The sequence below is a fragment of the Coffea arabica genome, chromosome 2e (assembly GCF_036785885.1).
Source record: "Coffea arabica cultivar ET-39 chromosome 2e, Coffea Arabica ET-39 HiFi, whole genome shotgun sequence".
Taxonomy (NCBI): Eukaryota; Viridiplantae; Streptophyta; class Magnoliopsida; order Gentianales; family Rubiaceae; genus Coffea; species Coffea arabica.
Genome location: NC_092313.1, coordinates 3,280,091 through 3,302,683, shown reverse-complemented (window position 1 = coordinate 3,302,683; position 22,593 = coordinate 3,280,091). Strand labels below are relative to the sequence as shown.

The window sequence follows — 22,593 nt, the reverse complement described above, 5'->3', positions numbered from 1 at the left end:
AATATAATTAAAAAAAATCTTTTTAAGTGACGATTTCATCACGAAAATCTAGGTTGATTTTTATTTTTTTTATTACAAATCATATTCAGAAGTAGGATAAGTCTGGAATAAAAAAAAAAAACCGTTAAAAAGCAAGAGGAAAGAAGCTCAAACTAACTAAATTGGGAAATGGCGCTACTGCTTCAATCGTCAGCTTCCTCTTTTCCCTCCAGCGGGAAATCCCATCTTCCTCTCCATATATCGCCCCACCGTCGTCTTTATTCTAATCCGAAGTCCAAAAGACGAATCATCATCAAGCTCCAAAATTCTTCTTCCGGTTCAAATCCCTCGGAGCCCCAAAAGCCCAGCGATTCCTCCACCAACACAACCATCTCATCCTCATCCACAGTGGCCCCACCTCCTTCTCCCAGGAAACAGCCAAACTCAGCTGCTTCTGGCTTGGGTTTTGGCCCCTCAACTCCGGTGGGAACAAAATCGGCATCATCATCCAAGAAGAAACAGAAAGGCAAGAAAGAGAGGGCTTCCATAATTCGGAGAGCACCTGTGGAAAAACCTAGCTTTGCTACGCAAACAAACGACATCCAATCTAAGGAACAGTCCCAAAATGAGAGTGCTTTTCTTCTCGCTTGGTTAGGCCTCGGCGCTATTATTCTTGTCGAGGGCATTATTCTTGCTGCCTCTGGTAAAATTCCACCTCTAACCCCTTCCGAATACGTTCGTCCTTTTTTTTAATCTGATTTTATTTATGCAATACGATTAGAAATTAGAACCTGTTTTGGAATTTTTTTACTGATCTTGTTTGTTTTTTCTTAAATTAATTGAGTCAACATTGCCGAGTTTCGTCTCTGCAAAAAGTCCCATAGACAATGTGACAGTGTGCACACGGTTGTGATAAATTTGGCTCCTCGAACAATAATAGGTTGATAAGTACAAATAGTTGAGTGTTTATTTTAGACCATTCTCTTTTTCGAGCCGGTTGTTCTTGGCCCCAGATGAACGGTAGAATTTGGACCTTCTGGATTGACCTCCAACATAGCCAACACCATTTCACCTGCACCTTCGGGCACAAGTGATCCTCAATCACACCTCCTAAAATTTTAACTTGATTGCAAATGGGCATGTATAACACCCACGATCTTCTGTTATGATATTTCCAGGTCAAATGAAGGACACAGATTTCAGCCACTTGTCCAGTTGATTGAAACTGTTAAGATATTCTGGATCTGCTTGCAAGTGGCAATACTATTCTGCAACCTTTAATAAATGTATACTTAACGTGATTTTGACATTTAAAATGCATATCCATTAATGCTAAAACTGAAAAGAAAAAAAAACTTTTACTTTCAGCTTTTATAGTGCATTTAGGATATACACATTCGTGCAGATATTGTAACTGGCAATCTACTTTTGTTATTTCAGGTTTCCTACCTGAAGAATGGGATAATTTCTTTGTTAAGTATCTCTACCCATCTTTTACTCCTACACTGTTCTTGTTCGTCGCCGGCACTGTTGCCTATGGAGTGCTGAAATACCTGCAAAATGAGCAATTTAATAGGGAAAAATAGTTTATCATGTATTAGGATCTGGTTTGGCTGATTATAGGAGGTGCCTCTGATATATAGTGGTTCGTTGTAAAAACCTGTCTACTTCAAGCTTTTCCTGTACAATAGCATTCACCATGGAGATTCCAGTGATAAATGGAAGATAGTCTTTCTCCTTATTTTCTACCCCACTTTGTGGCCCCAGGGTGCCACTATTACCTTTTCTTTTCAATTCTTATGAGCATAGCTATCTGGTGAAAAGATCTTTTATGTGTGGTGAAACCATATGCCAATATAACAGTATACTGCATCAGCTGTATGTTTTTCTGTATTTTCTGCAACCCTAATGAGAGTACAGCTTCCTTTATTGACATGTTTGAGCTTTGGCTTTTGGCATAAGTTGTGAACTCAAACTCAAGTTACTGGTATTTTGGTATCTGATATATATGATGTCTTGTGTTGGTTCTGGTACTGAAAATACTGTTAACAGTGCCTACTGGTTTTCCATTTCATTCCTTTCATCAAGAAATGAGTGTGGATTTTCGTCTGAACCTTCTGTGTAATATGAACCTAAATTCTTTCTGCTTCAACAATTTGGATTGACAGTTTATTCTGCTTAGCTGGCGTAATATAATATTCTAGAGTGCATACTTCTGTGTGAGATGCTTTCCTCAAAGTTGAACATCCTTTGATATGACATGAACCACAATTGTTTAGCGATAAAGCCAAAACTTGCAGAAAAGATAAATTTTGTCTGTTATAACCACTGCAAAAGTAGCTGACGTGTCTTTGGTTGTTGCTGCTGCTACCATCATCCAGGGATAAACTCTTGACACTGAAATTTGTGTTTTTAATGATCCGTTCATTTTGTGTAAGACATGGTTAAGTTCCTTCTCAGTTGTTGGTCTGCTTATTGAGCAATTGGAAACAACACTTCTACACTTGCTGGATGTAAATATTCCTAAGTTAACTTCTGACAGACTTCATTTTTCAAGCTCAAGTTGCTTCTGCAACATCTTCGGGAATTCTAATTGTCTTTTAGAAAATCATTTTGGCGTTTGGAGGCTCGAACTATTGACATCAGGTACACCTAACTCCACCAAAGGACTTGCTTGTGTGTTGCTTCAATAATTTATTGAAGATACATAACTTTACCAAGAAAAGACTCTTCGTTTATAGTTTTTGCTGATATTGAAGGACTAAGGCTAGTGTATGTTTAGACTTTGGTTCATTGATACACCTGCTGTATTGTAATTGCATCCTTCGTTCTTTTTGCACCTTATTTAGATAGGCACTGTGGAATGCCCTATTGTTAAGGTTTCAATTAAAGAAAAAACTGATCTTGTATGGTTTCCTGGTCTCTTAGATTGATTTCTCATAAATTTAGTATCCACTTAACAAAGTATTTTGTTTCAGTAAGTTGTGTACCACAAATATAACTGCTGTTTATCCATCACAAACACGTAAACAAATAATTAAGAATTTGAATCTCAGGAGTTAGCATCTAGACCAGACAAATGGTGTGTAATGTATTTGAGTATTTGCTGTCAACCTTGTACTTCATCTCCGCAGGATGAAATACATCTTTTATTGTGCAAATAGGTTACATTTTATGGGTAATTCTTAAAGGGTGTTCCCTTTCATGACATAGTTGTTCCCTTTCATGACAGTCTTTTAAAGTAACTTCACAATCTAGAAAAATTGGTTGTCTTGCCATGAATTTCTTTTGAACTAATTGCTAGGCCAAGTTGTTAGTTCAGTTATTACGTCCGGGTGTCACCCAGACACCACTTATGTATATATATGCATCCAAGGGGAAAGTTCATGAATAGATGGCAAGAATGGTGCAAATTCTTCCGTATAGCTGTGTAACACTTCTTGGTTCACGTCTGTTGATTCAGTTGTACAGGTGTTGGAAAGATTAAGTTCACCATCTTCAAAACTTTGAGTTCATGGAAAAATATGTTGTGAACCAGGTCTATGTATGTATACTGTTAATTACTGATGCTAGGTGCATTAGAGACAGATACATACTCATAGGCCCAGATTTTTAATGTGGTAATGCCTGATTGGTGCAGAGCCAGCTTTATGTTCTCTCAAATTCTCTTCTTTATATTTGTTTAAATGTTGCACTTTATTTCTGTGGATCAGAGATAGATTTTAGCTCCATATAAATTGCCTGCACTTTTTGTTTAAATGATTGATTTTGCATTTTCAACAAGGTTGTTTGCAACTGGAATTAGGACAGAGAGATCTTTCTCTTCAACTCCTTTTGCCGGCCTTAACCAATTATGGAACTTATATTGAGACCACATTAACAGAATGGCTTACAAATTAATCAAGTTACAGTTGCTGTTGAACTGCTGTTCATTTGATTCTTCTTGTGGCATATATTTTTGGAATGCACAGCTGTAGTAAGTGTACAGATGTTAACATACTCCAAGCTGCCAACTTAAGTAGTTGTGGTATTTTTCAACAATGACATCAATCTGTAATTATCTGATACTCCTTTTCTCGAAGCCCATTTAATTCGGGACCCCTGAAAGTTGTGTAATACCTAGAATAAGTTGTATATTTTCACTTCAGTCTTCTACAATCTACAGGAGGCATTTTCAACTATTTTATGGAGACATATGCTGGATTCAAGAGGTTTCTTGTAACTGCTTCATGGACGATTGTTGTATTTGACCTTATCCTGAAAGCTAGTTCTAAATATCGTAAGAAGTGCCTGCACACATCCTTGCAACGGTAAGTGTACGAGGTTTTGGTGTTAGGAATGCAAGGATTTCGCAAAGTTCAGAACTGAGCAATGCAGGTTTACATGTTATATTTTGAAACTCCAGCGCTCATATAATAGACGAAATACAGGCGGAGTTCTTGATCTTCACGTGGGGCGATGGCTAGTCACAATCGCATTGGCTATCAATTATTATGTCTCGACTTGCGGCTTCAATGCTCAGCTGCTAAATTCCTTCTATCTAGTAGAAAGTACCTCGGTTCTTTTCTTCTTCTTCAATAAAACGAGCGGATGCCGGAGAAAGTACTCTCTCTTCTTTTCTTTTCTTCTGTTAATGGTCATAAATTTCCAGCTTGCCTCCGGTATTAGGTCTCTATTCCATATTTTCTGGGGCGGGGGCATTATCAGTGGTAGTAGCCGACCTTGTTAACCATTTATTGCCGTATTAAGCCGGTTGGGTCTATTTTATCTTTTTCAGACAAAGCTGGTTATGAGTTATGCTGCCTGCTCTTTACGTCAGTTTTTCACTTAAAACGACACCAAATGTGCTCTCTTTTTTTTTTTTTTTTTGTTTGGTGGAGTTGCGTTAAATGAAAAACAGCAGGATCCTTTACTCTTTTTTTTTTGAGATTTATACTTGTTGTGGGTTAAACTACTGATTTTCAGCAATTTAACCAGAAATTGCCTGTGAAGGTCACGGATCATCGGTAGTACAACGACTTGAATGCTTTAGTTGCTAAATAAGCCAATGAAAGCCGTTTAGCTGTCACTCTTAACAAGAATAGAAAGAGCGTGGCCGACTGAGTTCGGTGGGAGTAGCCCGTCAATCATTTAAAGGCTATAACCTAAGGGTGTGTTTGGATTGTAAGTTTTCAAAGAAAAATTGTTACGTTTTCTATAGACATATTTTTCAATCATTTTTTTTATCTTACATATATTAAATCGTTACAGTAATTTTTTTACAAAAAGTCCAAAAAAATAAAATCCAAACCAGGCCTTAGGCCTTTGGTTATGAAGTGCTAATATCTCTGCCTCTGTTTACGCGAGGCATTACCCGAACCTTCGACGAACAGGGATAAAGTAGATTTTTTGACTGCAAAAATCAACATGTGAGAACATTTATAGATTAGTCTTTCTTACATCGCACGGTGAATATAACAACAGGAGTGTATGCATTTCATATGTATAATATTTGAAGTTTCAATTAAAATTAAAATTAATAATCATGCACAATTCAAATTCTTCAATGGATGCGGTATCAGCATATGAAAGATTAACAACCTAATATTTATTGTGAATTAAGAACAAATAACAAAGTTCCAAGCGTTACAAGCTAAAGATTAAAAATGAAATTATGCAAGTGGGGATGGGGACATTCCACAAAGCAAAATGCTAATTAACGCAAAAAAAAAAAAAAAAAAAAAAAAAGGCGCACACAAACAGATGCATTGCTTCGGGGTCAAAGAACATCCACTTTAGGCGCCGCTTCCACCTTTATCCCCAGCTAGTGACTGTTTGGTTTGATTATTGCTTCTCATTGCGTGGTATATTATATATATAGTAGTATATACATCTTGAGAATATTAAACGACGAACAGAAGATTGAGGGCATTGCTTTAACAAAACTGGGACAGTGGCAATTAATCTTTCATAGATCCATTTTCCTGTGGGATTTGGATTAGCTTTCTTACACTTTTGTGACGGGGGGCATGGATTCTGTATCGTGTATTGATTTGTTGTGTGTCTTGGGCGCAAAAACAATTCTTCTTTCCGTGCTCAACAATCATTCTTCCTTTCCGTGCCCACATTTGGGTTGGTGCCAAAATGACAAGGGTGCTTTATGCAATCTAGTACTCCCTTTCATAACTCACAGTTTTTTGTATGAGTGTTTCGATAAATGGACTCTGCGAAGACACTTCAAAAGCCGGCAACTTTTGAAGTGCTCCGCAGCACTTAACTACTAAACCCCCCAAACCCCCCCAAGCGATGTGGGAACTTAACCCCACAGGGTGCCCCGCTGCTAAGAGATAAAGACCCCCCAGACTCCCCGAGACAGGTTTTTCCCTTTCATAACTCACAGTTTTTTGTATGAGTGTTTCGATAAATGGACTCTGCGAAGACACTTCAAAAGCCGGCAACTTTTGAAGTGCTCCGCAGCACTTAACTACTAAACCCCCCAAACCCCCCCAAGCGATGTGGGAACTTAACCCCACAGGGTATGCAATCTAGTACTCGTCTCGGTCTTTTCCTTGTTTTTTTTCCCTCGCAGGACCTTTCGGCCTAAAAATGCGGTGGCCTCTCCTATTTTGCTTGTCTGCCTGTTTCTCCTTCTTGTTCCCTGTTTTTCCTTTGAGAAACTCTTTCAAAATGTCTTTCATATTTCTCCTAATAAACTTTTTCATCATTTAAATTTAAAATAATAATTTTATGTCATTTACAAAATATCAAGATAGTAAAATTTAGCCTCGATCTAAATTTTTGATCATTTTTTTATTCTAAATTCATCACGTGACCATACATGGTCATTTTGTTAGGGGTGAAAAGGTTAGATCCATTGATAGTTAAATAAATGACCTGATCCGTATTTATTTTTATCCTTAAAAAAATAGAATTTTGCCTAAATCATATTAATCCAATTTATTTTTATTTTTATCACTGAAAATATGGGATATGATCTTTTTACACATAGAAAATGATTACATGTAAGTTATATGGTGATTTCAAACTAAAAATGGTTGCAAAACGTACGTGGAGTCAAAATTTGTTAACTTGAATTTATAAAGGACATAAATATAAAAATGGTGAAACAGTTGTACGTGCCGCCGATTCAATTGGAGAGGCAATTTGTGATTAAGTCTATATAAAATTGGCGGACTCAATTGCTCGACTTTTGACGCTTCAATTGAACAATAGTGAGCGGTTCAGGTCTTGTTTGGGATGTGATTTTTCGATAAAAAATTTTTTACATTTTTCGTAAATATATTGATTAATAATTTTTTAATTTCACATACGTTAAATGTTATAGTATATTTTTGTACAAAAATTTATAAAATAGCAATTCAAATTTATAATAGAACACTCTTTTTAAGCAGCATGACTTACGGTTACAGGAACATGCAATGACGTTTGACAGTGAGTAAAACTTAACCCATCCAAACTTTTCTTTAAAAAAAAAAAAAAGAAAAAAGAAGGCACAATTTTTAAAGCGGTTGATCCTATCATCATTTGCTACGCTCAATAAATTCTATTCTAGTGCTCGACAAATGATTGACAGGTACTATGCCATACCCCCTTTCCCCCCAACATACCAAAAAAAAAACACACCAACAAAATTAAAAAAAAAGGAGTGAAACTGATAGGCAGTGAACACTTGATAACCAATTTATGTACTGCGAAACTGAAACACGTCCATCAATCATCATCGAGTGCATATTTTGGAGAGCCACTTTATAAAAGTCACGCTGGGAAAGTATTTGCAAATTGAGACTATGCGGGATTCTCTCTTTTCGATATTCGCCCATGCTTTTTATGGGGAATAATGAAGAGAAAAATAGTAATAGTAGTAAAATGAAGTATGAGCATCGCGATAAACTGATGAAAAAATTAGAACCACAACCCAATGCCGTTTGATTCTTGGAATGGAAGCATCAATCGAAATTTTGCTTGCCAATCAGGTCAGGTACTCTCAATCCGTCGAGCAGGTCCGTCAACTTGTTCGCGCACCTGAGATGCGGCGTACTGAGTTCAATTATGCACGCTGCACACCTCAGACGGTCCGACGTATGTATCAGTACTACCAGTGAACAAAGCTTTTGCTGGCCCGGTTAAAATGGGGCCCTTCTATTCCCAGTCCCCAATGAACCTTTCATGGCGTGCCAAATTTGTATAAAAGGGCAAAAAACTTTAAATCGTACTTGTATTTTTGACAAATGAATTTTTTTTTATGTTTTGAACAGTTACTTAAAATAAACCAACAGTCATTTGGGCCGTCAGCCACCACAGAGAATTTTCAAATCTTGGTGGGATGAAAAATTAAGATGATGTAGGTTGGAAGGTCAAGGTGATTCAATTTCCGTCAACTCCCCTGTAGCAGCCTCTGTTGCACCTTTTCCAAAATTAGGTTAGACTAGGAATAAAAGTATAATAAATAAGTATCGAATAATAAAAAAAAAGAATAATTACTTAAAGTATATGAGTAATATACTAGCGGTATTTTTGAGGAAAAATTGGAAAAGCAATAGCGGTAAAATGAAAAAGGAAAAGGAAAACACAATTAACAGAAAAAGAAAAAAGAAACAGGAGCTTTTGTTTTTTTTAAAAAAAAAAGAAGCTACTTCTGCAATTTAAGTGACTGATTTAAAATAAAACACAGTAATTGAGTGATCAAGGATGCATATGTTTTGAATAGTTTAATGCCTAGTTTTAATCTGTATAAAAAGTGTGCTTTATTTATGTGAAAAAAAATAATTGTACGTAACAAGTACAGTATAACAATTAGTAAAAAGCAAAGAGTGGCAGGATGGACATCAGATTAGCTCTATCAATAATAATTTTTAAACCACCAAAATTGTGTCAGTCGCATCAACAATTAAAGGTTTTTGGATGTACCGGTACGTTGTCAAAATTCTGTGAATGTAACCATCAAGTATCAAATGTGTCCGGCGAATTGATTGTGCCGAACCAACTCCTGCACATCACGTATTATGAAAATGGTTGTCCAAATAAGACCCAACACTCTTTTAAAACCACTAATCTTTATTTCGTCAAGTCGCTCTTATAAGCTACTAGTAGTCCAGTGCAAATACATTATTGTCACTTGTCCCGCGGGTTTAATTTGCTGACGCATCCACCTTAAAGATTAACCAGCTGATAATGAAGAGTAAAAAACATATACTCCCTCCGTCCCATATATTTAGTCCCATATATTTAGTGATGTTTGAGGATATATGCTTTTTATGTACGGTACATTTCATAAAAAAAAAATTAACTTTTGTTTCACTTTTACACTTAATCATGTGCTAGTCAAAGTAAAATGTAAAAAGCAATCTCATCTCATTTATCTTTATGTATCATTAATGAAGGGTATAAAGGAAATTTCAAAGTATAAAATAATTAGAAATATCAAATATGATAAACATTTTGAGACAGCAAAAAAAAAAATGACACTTTTAATGGGACGGAGAGAATATAATTTATTTCTCAAATACATATTGATGATGTAAATTACGTTATGTAAACATTTTGATGTTACTTTTTTTTTTTTGTCAATTATCATCTCTATTCCTACTCAGAATCACCACCGGACCAGACGGGTGCGTTACGCACCCGTCTGGATTTGAAACAGAGTCACAAGAGTGGCATTTTGACTAAAGCCTTAAGGGCTTGGTGGTGGCCACCAGCCCAAGAGCTGGTGGTTAACATTTTGATGTTACTTGGAATAGCAATTTTCCAATTATCGTGCTGTGTTGCCTTCGATGATGGTAATTGTCATAAGAATCGATCAATCAAATCTCCAACGTACCTCCAAAAAATTAGCCTGGCTAAACTCCAAATTAAAGAGACATTTCATTCATCCAAAGGAAAAGGCAGTGGCAATGGTCCACGGAGTGAGTGAGCTCAGAAAATCTCTTCTCTGTTTGGACTGCTATTTTTAAAGTTTTTTTAATAAAAAAATATATTATAACGATTTAATATGTGAGATAAAGAGGTGATTAAAAGATGTGTTACAATCCAAACGATGCAATGGCCCGAACCCCATTACCTCCTTTTTTTGGATTATAATCTCAAAACTAAATTTAAAGCCTAAATTAGACAAGAAAGATTTGCCAACTCTATCCGGAATGTTTTCCGAGAGAAAAGGTGACGCATCATGAAGAATGGCGTGATATAACTCAAATTTTATCCCAAGAGCTAAACTACGGCCTTCTATACTTCCCTTTTTTTTTTTTATTTCACTTATTGCGAGTGTCTAACATCATTCTGGCAAATAGAGAAGGGTTACGGCCAATAGTGCCTAAGAAAAATCTCTAACTAAAGCAATTACACGCAGCTTTGGGAAGGGAGACCGTTTCACGACGGAATCAGAACAGAAATTGCCCTCCAAGAAGGTCGATGAATTCGGGATTATTTTAAACGTAATAATATTCAAATATATTTAAATAGCATACAATAGATACAAACTAAAGACGTGATAATATTAGAAATAATTACATACTAAATGACATGCAACCTAACCTAGGCGAGAGATACAAACTAAAAACGATCCATCTCTCTTTGACTAGAGACATTCTTTTGTTTGTGTGTTTATTATTGTTTTGTGATTTTCGATCGATTTGTACAAGTGCAACTCTAACATGTGCACGTGTGTTACGTAACCAACATTCACGTGTATGTATAACAAAGAATTGAGTACCAACACAGGATTGTTCAAAACACACAACAACCGTATTAACTCTAACCACAAACCCGACGAATTCAAACTTCAAACCTAAAACCAAAAGTACCAAAGAACTTCTTGGGAAAAGGGGTGCAAGCCAAGCACAATACCCCACTCTACCTTATCTCATCTTACGAGTGTACAAAAAAAATACAGGCATATACTTATTACAGCAATTTGGTAGTATTAGACAAAAATTAATAATAATAATAATAACTACAGAGTAGTACTACTAGTATTTATGGAATTAACATCGGAGGAGCAAAAATTAAAAAAAAAAAATCAAAATAGAAGGATAAAGTGGGAAAGAAAGAAAGAAACTAGAGAAAAATCAACCACCAAAACGACCAACATCATCCCCATCCCCATCCCCATACACAGAGCTTAAAAAAAAAGGCCCAACAATTTGAATTTACTGATCAAGAGCATTAGGGCCAGTGCAGTAATTCAACAAGGGGTTCCAAACCCATTGCAATAGAAACCTCCGTCTGATCCCATTCATGTTATACGTGGCACCATCTTCTCCGTTTGACATCTGCCCCGTGTACGACCCGCCTCCCCCAGTCCCATAAATGCCCTCACAAAGATCCGCAATCTCCACCGGGAACACGGGGTCCTGACCCGCATACCACGCGTTCACCAACGGGTTCGTCGACAGCTCTGCAATCTCGTGACCGATTACGCTTATCATTCCATCCACCCCAACGTCGCCGTTCGGCGCCTTTACAGCCTTCAACCCCGGGATGTAATCAGGGACTGAAAATGGGTAGGCACATACCCCCGGGCACAGCTTGGCGGAGTTGCCCACCCAGGCGTAGGGCAGGGTGTACCCCAGAATTGAGGGGAAGGTGAAATAGTGGAACCCACAAACGTTGTTGCAGAAATCCTGCACGTACACGTCCTCAGAGGTAAGCAGCAAGTAGACCCCGCTCTTGGGGTTAATGGGCAAAGGCTTGGTCCTGGCCGTGACGGAGCTTTTTATCACGGACTGTACAGATAGGCGGGTCAAAGATTTACCGTGGGAGTAAAAGCGGTCGTTCTTCTCTTCCCCCAGGTGGACGTGGCTAGAAATATTAGCCCCCGTTTGATCGGTGTAGAGCTGCACTGTTTTCCACCACCCGGAAACGGAAGGCGGTTTAGAATTAAAGGCGGAGAAAGAGGTGATGAACTCCCGGATGATGCGCTTCTGGGAATTTTGCCACACCCCGTACCAGATGGGATAGACGGTGATATTAGCAGTCAGGACTGGACCCATGTGGTACTTGAGGTGAACAAAGTCGGAGGAGCCCTCGTATTTTTTGGAGGCGCCATAGATAAAATCAGTAGCGTTAGGCTTGTCCTGATTGGGCCAGGGACGCCATCCGAGGGCCAATGGTGCTCCGGCCAGAAAGGATACAAAGAGGGGGAGAAGAATGGTAAAGAGCAGTGTAACCGGCGCCGGCGGTGACCCCATGGCTGGTGATTGGGGTGGGGATGGGGATAGTGGAGGTGGTGGGGAGAGGATGAGGGACAGTATGAGGAATTCAGGAATTAGCTAGCTACTATATATAGGCATGCACAATAGAAGGTCACATGAAGAATTAGTACAACTACCACTAGTAGTAGACATGGGTTAGAGAAGTGAGAGAGGGAGAGAGCACTAGTGTGCTAGTACAAAAATAAAGCTTGAATGGAGAGGACAAAGTTGGGGAGGGAGGGAGAGAGAAAAGAGGGGGCGGGGGGGTCTTCACTCGCTCATCAGTCATCACTCACTCTGTGGTGGTACTGCGGGTAATGGAGGACAGATGGATTCTTAAAAGTGTTGTTGGGGAAGTGGGTCCTACATCCAAGGGAGGAGACAAAGGCCCCCCTCCCCCATGGGAGCAGGGCAGCTGAATAGATGATGACCATGCGATGTCGAACGTCGTCGTCGTCGTCCCCTCTCATGTTTGAGTTTGTTTTATGATGGTAATAATACGAGCATATTCATCCTAACCCTCCCCCCTCATCCGCTTTAGCATTGGTTTGAGTTTGTTTTACCATTCCATTTTTCTTTTTCCTAATTTGAAGCGCGGGCAGTGGAATCGGTAGCACGTCTTTTGATTTTCGTAATCTGGGACCGCCGCGTACTTTTCTTTTGCTTTGGGAAAAACAGCATATCACTACTCCGCTCCTGAATCCTGACTCCGCTCTATTGCTTCCAAGTTTCTTCGGCATTTAAAAGTTTCGAACGCTCAGCCCTTCGGCTCTTTACACACTCCTCCTGAACTTGGAGTCCATCACTTATACCAAAAAATATCTATAATAATAATTATTCTAAATAATCTCATGCCCAAACACTTATAGTTGATCATCCCAACTGTGTCAAAATATCCCCTCTCGCCCCATACCATGGGCGCTCCAAATCATGTGTTTCAAATTTTGTTTCTGTCCCTCAAATTTTGTTTCTGTCCCGTATCTTTTTTAACTATTTTATGCGTTGTAAATTTTGTCTTTATATCGTCTCTGTTTAACTGTCACATGCCCAAACACTTATCGTTGATCATCCCAATTGTGTCAAAATATCCCCTCTCGCCCCATACTCTGGGCGCTTCAAATTTTGTTTCTGTCCCGTATTTATTTAACTATTTTATGCGTTGTAAATTTTGTCTTTGTATCATCTCTGTTTAACTGTCACGTATATTGTGTTGCTGGACCTATTTTTCAATAGAATCCTATGAATTATTAATGATTAGACTTATTACAATAAAATTATTATTCAATGTACATGGTCATTAAATAGGGACAGAACAAATGAAACAAAAACAAAATTCAGGATGGACGGTTTCAAGAGTACGACAGGGACATGGCTACCAAAAATTTATATTCCTACTTAACCATACAGACCTTACCACTGCAAAAATACTACTACTTTTTTCAATTTCTAATGCTCACTTACAGGCCCGTTTGGATTGCATTTTTTTGAATTTTTTGTAGAAAAATTACTGTAGCGATTTGATATATGTGAGATTAAAAGGTGATAGGGAAATATGTTCATGGAAAACGTAGCAAATTTTCTGAGGAAAATCGCAATCCAAATAGGGCCTGATGAGTGAATACTTTAAATTCAAAAGTTATTCATGTAAATTCATTCAATTCCACATCATCATCTGAAACGAATACTTACATGATATCCTGTTTGGATTGCAAATTTTTCCAAAAAAAAAAAAGAGTAAAAAATATTTTTCTTGATACATTTCTTGATTATCTATTTACTTTACATATATCACATTTCACATTGTCACAAAAATAATAATAATACAAAAGGTTTGCATGCTCGCCTTATTAGAAATTCACTGGGGCATTTTGTTTCTCGTGTTTACTCCCCAAAATTGATTGAAAGACAAATTCAATCGACGGTTGTGATTTCCTTGTTTTATGTGGGGAATAAATGTCAACTGACATGCAGTTCTGCTACAGATCGATCCTTAAACTCTGCTTCCCTGAATGTAATACGTAAAATAAATGAATAAATAAATAAGGGGAAAGGCTTTGTCTCGTAACTCCGAGCAGCATTGGCAACTAGTAGTATTGATGTCGATATAGGGCTTTCATTTTATTTAGTATCAGATTTAATTAGTATAAGTCAAAACACTGTAAAGATAGCTTAGGAATATGTCTTGAGCAACTAATTTTATATGACCAAAATTAAAAACAGTTATCGTCCTCTCACCATATATATGTTCAGTGATTGATCTTCTTCTGGTAAATGGCAGTGCACACAGACACAAACTTCAATTTCCTTTACTAAATAAATAAATAACTAATATATATATATATATTACCAAATACTCCTACATGTTAAAGCCAAACCGCGTAACAACAAATGAACTGGTAGCGCATGGCATGACAAATACTAGTGAGTATTATTTAAAATATTGTTTAAAATAATTATTGTAATATTTTTATGATATAACGTATATAAAATAAAAAATATATTTATAACGAAAACTAAATATTATATGAAATAATTCAACAATTTAAACACACTCAAATCAGGATTGATGATGGCCTCCCCCTCCCCCCCCCTCCTCCCCCAGCGCCATGATTAAATCCAATAGAATCCAAAAAATTCAGTGAGTGTGGGGTTGGTTCCAACTGTGGTTGCACTCATTATGATCATCCCAAGTGACATGGTAAAGAGGAGGATAGGCACACCGCAAATTTCGTTAAATAAACTTTTGTGTCAAAAAAAAAAAAAAAAAAAAAACTTTTGTGTCAAATTGTAATTACATTTTTATCGATTTGATTTTGTAAATGACATAAAGCTATGATTTTATAAGTGAATGATGAAAAAATTAAGGTTGTGTTTGGATTGCATTTTCCGTGATTTTTCATGAAAAAATTACTGTAGCTATTTGATGTATATGAGGGAAAAAGGTAATAGGAAAATGTGATCACGGAAAACGATGTAATTTTTCGACGGAAACCGACAATCCACACAAGGCCTAATTTAACGAAATGTGATAGTAATATTTTGAACAATTTTTCCTATTAAAATTATTTGCGTGCGATATTTGTCTGGAGTCCCAAAACAAAGGACAAAGAGGAAGGCACGCAAAGGAGAAGGATGGTGTTAATCGCGGAGTGAATGGCGCGGCCCCTTAATTATATCTATCAGTGTGAGCAGAGTCCAGTGGGATTGAAAGTGAAGACTTTGAGCCATCATCCATTGTACAGCTTAGCGGGAGGGCGACGTGTGGGTCCTTTGTAGGACCCATATGTGGATTGCACTGGCATCTCAGGTTAAATTTTTTTTTTTTTATTTTTTTTTTGAGAAAAAGGAAAATCTATTGTGTTTTCCAAGGAAGAAAAATGGAACAATAATCTTTTGTTTTCTACTGAAAGAAGAGTTTGATTGAATTCGACCTTAATCATTACAAGTTAAAACATACCCTTACATCCATAATGTCTTTACGTGTTACTTACAAATTATCTATTAATACAACTGTGAGTGTGTTTGGACAGGAGATTATTTGTCAAAATATATCTGTTTACATCACTATTATAACTTTCAATACATCTTTTTATCTTTTCAATTATTTTTTTATCTCACATACATCACATTGATGGTATAATGCAAACACGTATTTTTTCAAGAAAGAAATGATCTATTCTTATTAATTAAATTAATTTGTATTAATTAAAAAAGAATAATGTTTTGATTTTGGGATAATATCAGAAACCTCCCCTGAGGTTTCTTCAAATATCACTAAGCTCCCTCCACATTTTGGAAATCTCTCCTACCACCCCTCAAGTGATGGTAGGGTCAGAAGTCACTATGAAAATTCATCAGTTGCCAATAATACCCTTGTTTCTGCTGTGGTCTTATTCAGCTTATAAAAGGAGAAAAAATGACAATATCACTAAGCATGCAACTGTATAAGGAGCGGGAAACCATTGCCGCCTAGAAGTTGAGTTCCGTACGTGTATCATGGCGCCATTTTGCTCTGATAAGACATCTAAGTGCCCGGGAAATGCCAAGGAATGAAATACTACTTATAACTGTGATTGTTATTTGTAGCTTGGAGAACCAATTGAAGCTATGTTTCTGGAAATCTCTTGCTGGATATTGCAGAGGAGGAGAAATATGGCACTTGAATGAATTGCATGCGTTCGGTTGGACCGAAAGTGTGATTGTCAAAACTAAGCTGCAAAACAGGTAAAAATCTTCCATTGCTGGTTGATATGATCAACATGTAATTGGACAAAATGCAGGTGTCATTAAGCTTTCTGTTTGATTTGCCTATAATATCTCTGTTTTCCTTATATTTTTCTGTTTTGTTGGACTTGATGACTGAGTTTATAATCCAACCAGACCCTTTGTATGCTCTTGTTTTATTAAGTATTATTGATGTTGGATGTTATAAAAAATGTGTGATTTGATGATGTATGCCTGACCTTTATAAAGTTGATGAACAAAAAAGTTGATGAATATTGAGTTTTTTGAAGCTGTAATACATAAGAAGAGCTTAGCTTTGTAGATTAAAGTTGCAATACATATGACAAGCTCTAAGTGTAGTGTATACTGTTGGTTAGTAGACAAAAGTGAAAATTTAAATGAAAAGCTGGTGAGAGTGATGATGTTCATGAAAGCTGCAATGAAGGTTCTGTTTTGCAACCTGAGTTTGACTTTGAATAAGCATGCATGTGTTATAGCCGTCTGAGTATGTGATCCATATAGCAACTGATTGAGACTTTTCTTGGGAACACACTGATATGTAGGATGGGAAGAATTATTGCACATGATATTGTAGTTCATTACATGGGAAACACTGTCAGAATTCCAAATGTCGATCCAAAGAACTACCAATATATTGACCTTCTCGGTGATGTTACTGATAAGGCAATGAATGATTTGCCTGGAAATTTGAACATGCTTGTGCATATGAAATGTGCGATTCCTAGAACAACAAGCTTTATGGACATCAGTAGTGACAAATCAGTATCTGATATGTTCAAACTTCATGAGCAAGATCTTGTTATAAACTTGTACTTGCTGCACCTGGATATTATTCCTACTACAGAGGAGAATATGGTAGACAATAGGAATAACCAACTTCAGGATGCACAGAAAGACAAAGGAATCGAAAAAGCTCCTATTCTTGTAGTTGACAGTGAGGGTGATGATGAGATTTATGCTTCTAGTTCTGATGACTCTTGGAAAGATGACATGGATAGTGACTTAGAAGATGTCATAGCTGAAGATAGGGCCTTAATTTCTTCCAGTGACAAGGAGGAAAATGACTTGTCTGATTATGAGGAGATTGAGGATGCACAAGTTGGGCCTGATTCAGAATCTGACCAAGAATCAGATCCTTTGAGAGCAATCATGCTGTCAAAAATGTGGACTTACAATCCAAGAGAGGACATTGAGTTTGAGAAAGGAATGCTATTTACTAATGTGGATGCATTTAGAGCAGTGTTAAAAGACTATGCTATTCAAAAAGGATTTCCATTGGTGAGGTTGAAAAATGAAAAGAGCAGATGCACTGCTAAGTGTGGAGCTGAGGGTTGTAATTGGAGGATTCATGCATCCCCAGTTGCTGATACAACCACATTCATGGTTAAGACATATACACCTGAGCATACGTGTGTGATGGATAGGAAAAACTCAGAAGCAACATCAGATTGGATTGCAAAAAAATTAATTTCTGTTATGAGAGATCACCCAGAGATGACAAGCAAGGGAGTAAAGGCTGAAATGCAGAAGCATGGAGTCTTGCCAAGTAGAATGCAAATTTACAGGGCAAAAAAGAAAGCCTTGGAACAAATAGAAGGCTCACACAGTGAAGCCTATGGAAGGTTACCAAAATATGCTGAACTTTTGAGGATTAATAACCCGGGAAGCATCATGAAAATTCACTACGATAGGCCAAACCTTCTTATGGAGCCTAAATTTCTGAGATTGTTCATAAGTTTCAAGGCACAAAGAGATGGTTTCCTAGCAGGTTGCAGGCCATTTATTGGATTTGATGGCTGCCATTTGAAAGGTGCATTTGGGGGCATTCTGTTGACTGCTGTTGCTCTTGATGGGAACAACAGTTTGTTTCCATTAGCTTTTGCTGTTGTTGAGTGTGAAAACAAGGAAGCTTGGAGTTGGTTTTTTTACTATTTTCAGGATTTCTTTGGACCTTTTCCAAACAATATTCCACTCACCTTCATGAGTGATAGGCAGAAGGTATGTTTCCTGGTTCTATGTTTTATGTATAAGATTTCTTCCATTGTTGTTTTGCATGGCTGTCAAGTAACAGAACAGGAATTTGTTTCTGTCCATTCTCTGTTTAGGGACTAAACCTTGCATACGAGGAACAAGTGCCACAAGCTGCTGCACGATATTGTGATTGGCACATCTATAGCAACTTCAAAGTGAAATTTCCAGGATTGCTTCTAAGAAGATTTTTTTGGCAAGCAGCTAAAAGCTATGATCTGATAGGACACAATGAGGCTATGGAAAAAATAAAGAATATTAACATAGATGCTTGGAGATACTTAGCAAACATTCCTAAGTGTAATTGGGCAAGGCATGCATTTTCTGTTGAAATTAAGTGTGATCATGTCACCAACAATTTCACAGAATCTTTTAATGCATGGGTTGGTGAACTGAGAGGAAAGAATATACTTGCTCTGGCTGATGGACTGAGGCAAAAATTCATGAAGAAACTACATAAGAGGTATCAAAAAGGCTGCACATGGACATCTAGACTTACTCCACATGTTACTGGTAAGCTGAAGGATATTGCATCTGAATCAAGAAAGTGTTCATTGACAATGGCAAGTGAGAACACATTTGAAGTAGCAGATGTGGATAAGTCCTATATAGTCAAGCTGCATGAGAGGACATGTGAATGCGGGGCTTTCCAGTTGACTGGCATTCCTTGCAAACATGCAGCACTAGGAGCTATTTACAGAAGGGAGAAACTGGAAAGTTATTGTGATGCAGCTTTTTCAAGAGATCAGTATTTGAAAACATATGCATTCATGATCAACCCAATTCCACATATGAATAGGTGGCCTCCTATGGAAGATGTGACACCAGCAGTAGTTTTGCCACCACCACTTAGAAGAAGAGCTGGTAGACCAAGAAGAAATAGAAGAAGAGCACCTGATGAAGGAGCTCCTGCATCTCAACACAAGAGATCAATCAGTTTTAGGTGCTCTAAGTGTGGTGCATTTGGACATAATAGGAGAACTTGTCAAGGAGCTCCTGTTGCTGAAAAAAGAGGCAGCAGTACCTCTGCAAATCAGGTAGCAGAACGAAGAGGAAGACCAGGAAGAGGCATTGCCAATACTGGATTAGCAGGATCTGTTCTATGGGTAATTGTAGCAGTTGTATATTTACAGTATCTTTATGTGTATTTGGGATTGCAAATGAGCTTAGCTTTTTGTCATGATTTGTCAGGAACATGCACAAGGAAATGTGCCAGTGATTGTGTCAAGTCAAGGCAGTAATGGAAGCACTCAAAATCAAACTACTGGAGCTAATGTTCAACTTACTCATTCTGCTAGCACTAGTACTAATACCAGAAAGGTAATGCTAATCAGAAATTAGTTTCATTACCTATTGCTAACTATTTTAACTGTCAAGGCCATTAGTTTAATAGAATTTGTTGCATGGCTTCAGAGAGGAGGGCCAAATGCATGGGTTGGAACTACTGTTGCTAACAATAATAAGAGAGCCAGACGAAATGCAGCTCTTAATCCACATCAAACTCCAGCAGTCACTGCATCTGCAACAGCTCCAACAGTCACTGCCTCTTCAATATCCACTTCTGCAACTACCACTGGAACTCACAATGACAATAGCAGCATCAGTATGTGGTTTTAATTAGTACTAGTAATATGAGTTTTGCTTTGGGAGACTGATCTGGTACAGTTATATATGTAGCAATCCTCATCATCTAGAATGATGTTTTTAGATGATGTTTTCAATTCTCGTGGATTGCTATATACTTTTGCTAAGTATTATTTGTACCGTATGCCAAGTACTTATATGTATTCCCAGTCCCAGTGAACAAAATCTTAGACATATGTTTTGGTGCAATATGGTGGAATTTCAATTTACTCTTGCCAAATATGCTCTGCTGCTATCCACAGATCTTGGAACATGATGACTTATTCCATTGTGTATGGAATTTGCTAACTCCAACGTGTATGCTGTGCTTTTTTTTAACTCTATGTCTCGGATTCCTTACCATTATGTATGAAGCCTTATTGTTATAATTGGAATGAACTTAGCAGTAAAGTATTGTTATACCTAAGGAACTACACCTGATAGCTTAATGCATTTTCTGTCTAGCTTAACTTTGGTATAACACTGATAGGCAACAAATATGGGGGCATACGTATGAAGTAAAACATTCCTTCAACTCTTTTTCACATAGCTTAACACCATCTCCAAGTTACACATGCCTTCTGGTTCTTTCATGCATGGCCAGTAAGGGCCAAACAGCTTGGAACACATCTACTATTACTGGAACAAGAAACTGTGATTGCTTTAACAATTTGAATGAAAAGATAAATTGCTAAGAGTACAAGATTGATGATGAACAAGAAAGTGATGCATGCATTCTGTTGAGGCACAAAGTTACATTCCTGATTTGCTTTCCTCAATGGAAGCACTGCAGAATCAGCACCATTTCTTGTACGCTGCACTTCTTCAACTTCATTTCTTTGCCTCTGCAACTCTTCACCTTCATTTCCTTCATACCACTGGAAGTAGTTGCACTTTGAACAACTAAAATATAGCTTATCCGGATTTCTTTCACTCTCTGAGATTCGTAATGTAGCCTTCCGGTTGCATTTGCAATACCGGTTCTTCATGCTTAGTGATGAAGGTGAATTGTATGACTGACCTTGGAAGGATGAACTAGCCATTTCTTTGCTTGCTTTCCTCTTTAAGTTTTGCAGCTACTTCATGCGGTTCCGTCACCTTTTAATACCACTGGAAGCAATGTCAAATTAGCCGTTGCATGTCCAACGGCATGCAACAGTGCTCATACCACAAAATTTTTCTCCAATTCACATTCCACCCACTGCAACTTTCTTAATCACAGGATTCAGTCAAACTAAGGGTATGAAGGGAATTAAAATACTCTCCCTCCTCCAAAACCAATATTCTAATGTTACTTTAGACACCAGGGGCTGACATTGTTAAGAAAATGTCAATTCAAAGGGTGGTAAGAGAGATTTCTCATATGTGAGGGGAGCTAAGTGATATTTGAAGAAACCTCAGGGGAGGTTTCTGATATTATCCCTTTGATTTTTCAATGGGACCTAAGACCTGCCTTTCTTTTTTTTTTTTTTTTAATTTGGGTGGTCACTTGCAGTGAGTGAGTGAGTCACTGTGGCACAGCTCAGGGCCCTGAGGGCGACTTTTGTATTCTTCTCCGGACAAGGATTCCAGAGCGCTGATACAAGGAAGGATACGAGCGTGCGCTGACGACGGTCTTTTGGCCACATTTCTCACGCGCTGATATTCCTCTGTGTTCTTTGACGAGACAAGGGAGCGAAAGCCTCGGGGATCATTCGCCAAAGCGGGACACATCCTCCGATTCAACAAGGACACATCACATCCCCACCGGCGTCTTTCATTCACGCGCGGCCGGAGGTTGACCTGTTCTTTCCTTCCACTGATGACTGACCCCACTCATGAATAAAATGGCAGCTGGTTGCGACTTAGGTGGGCCTTATTTCGGGACAGAAGTTTGGGCCATCTCTCGATTGATCAAAATTCAGCCTTATTTTATAGTATCATTTTGCTTTCACTTATGTTAAAAAAATGTGAAATGAATAATTGAATCAGAGGGAAGAATGAATGATGACATGCACCTAGAGATGTAGATTTGATGTATATAAAACAAAAATATATTCATGAATAACATAAATATTTTTAGAAAAAAATGACAATAACTAGAACGTCTTTGAATAGTCATTATTTGGTTTTAAATTATTTGATTTTATTGCAAACATAATTTTTTAATTATTTTTTTATTTCACATATATCACGTCATAAAATGTACAACAGTAATTATTCCAGATAATCTCTTGTTCAAACACACTCAAATGTTCTGCATGATAGCCATGGAAATTTCTGAAGATTGTAAATACCTTCTTATCTTTTCACATAAAATCTGTTTTTTTTTTTTGTTTGGTTTTTGTTCTAGAATAGATCGTGAAGGAGAGGATGTTATTCAAGTGCACATACTGCTTCCTTTGGTATCGTACTTAGTTGCTGTGGATTAATGATAATTAATTTCTTGTTAATATGGAAGGGCCGGAAATTGATGATTTAATTTATTGCGTGTCTCTTGTAAGTAAACGTCGTATGTGCCCTCTCGATGCTTAGAAAAAGCTAGAAT

General features: G+C 37.5%; 2 protein-coding genes across 3 annotated transcripts; one reads left to right on the top strand and one right to left on the bottom strand.

Moving 5' to 3' along the window:
- The first annotated feature begins 128 nt into the window (after positions 1-128).
- On the top strand, positions 129-1,914 carry LOC113730161 (protein LPA2). Of its 2 annotated transcripts, none has more exons than XM_072078158.1 (2): positions 129-682; positions 1,158-1,503. In XM_072078158.1, exons 1-2 carry the CDS (start codon positions 169-171, stop codon positions 1,196-1,198), a joined length of 555 nt encoding a protein of 184 aa, XP_071934259.1. In that variant the 5' UTR covers positions 129-168; the 3' UTR covers positions 1,199-1,503. The 2 variants fall into 2 exon arrangements, with proteins under 2 accessions (XP_071934259.1, XP_027110465.1); XM_027254664.2 differs by having other exon boundaries at positions 134-682; positions 1,420-1,914.
- Positions 1,915-10,900: 8,986 nt separating this feature from the next.
- On the bottom strand, positions 10,901-12,436 carry LOC113730160 (protein EXORDIUM-like 3). Its single transcript, XM_027254663.2, has one exon. It carries the CDS (start codon positions 12,165-12,167, stop codon positions 11,127-11,129), a length of 1,041 nt encoding a protein of 346 aa, XP_027110464.1. The 5' UTR covers positions 12,168-12,436; the 3' UTR covers positions 10,901-11,126.
- Between the last annotated feature and the right edge of the window lie 10,157 nt (positions 12,437-22,593).

Coding starts and splice junctions, on each gene's coding strand:
- LOC113730160 (XM_027254663.2), bottom strand. CDS start 12,167: ATGGGGTCACCGCCGGCGCCGGTTACACTGCTCTTTACCATTCTTCTC.
- LOC113730161 (XM_027254664.2), top strand. CDS start 169: ATGGCGCTACTGCTTCAATCGTCAGCTTCCTCTTTTCCCTCCAGCGGG. Junction 683..1,419: donor CATTATTCTTGCTGCCTCTG/GTAAAATTCCAC, acceptor TTGTTATTTCAG/GTTTCCTACCTGAAGAATGG.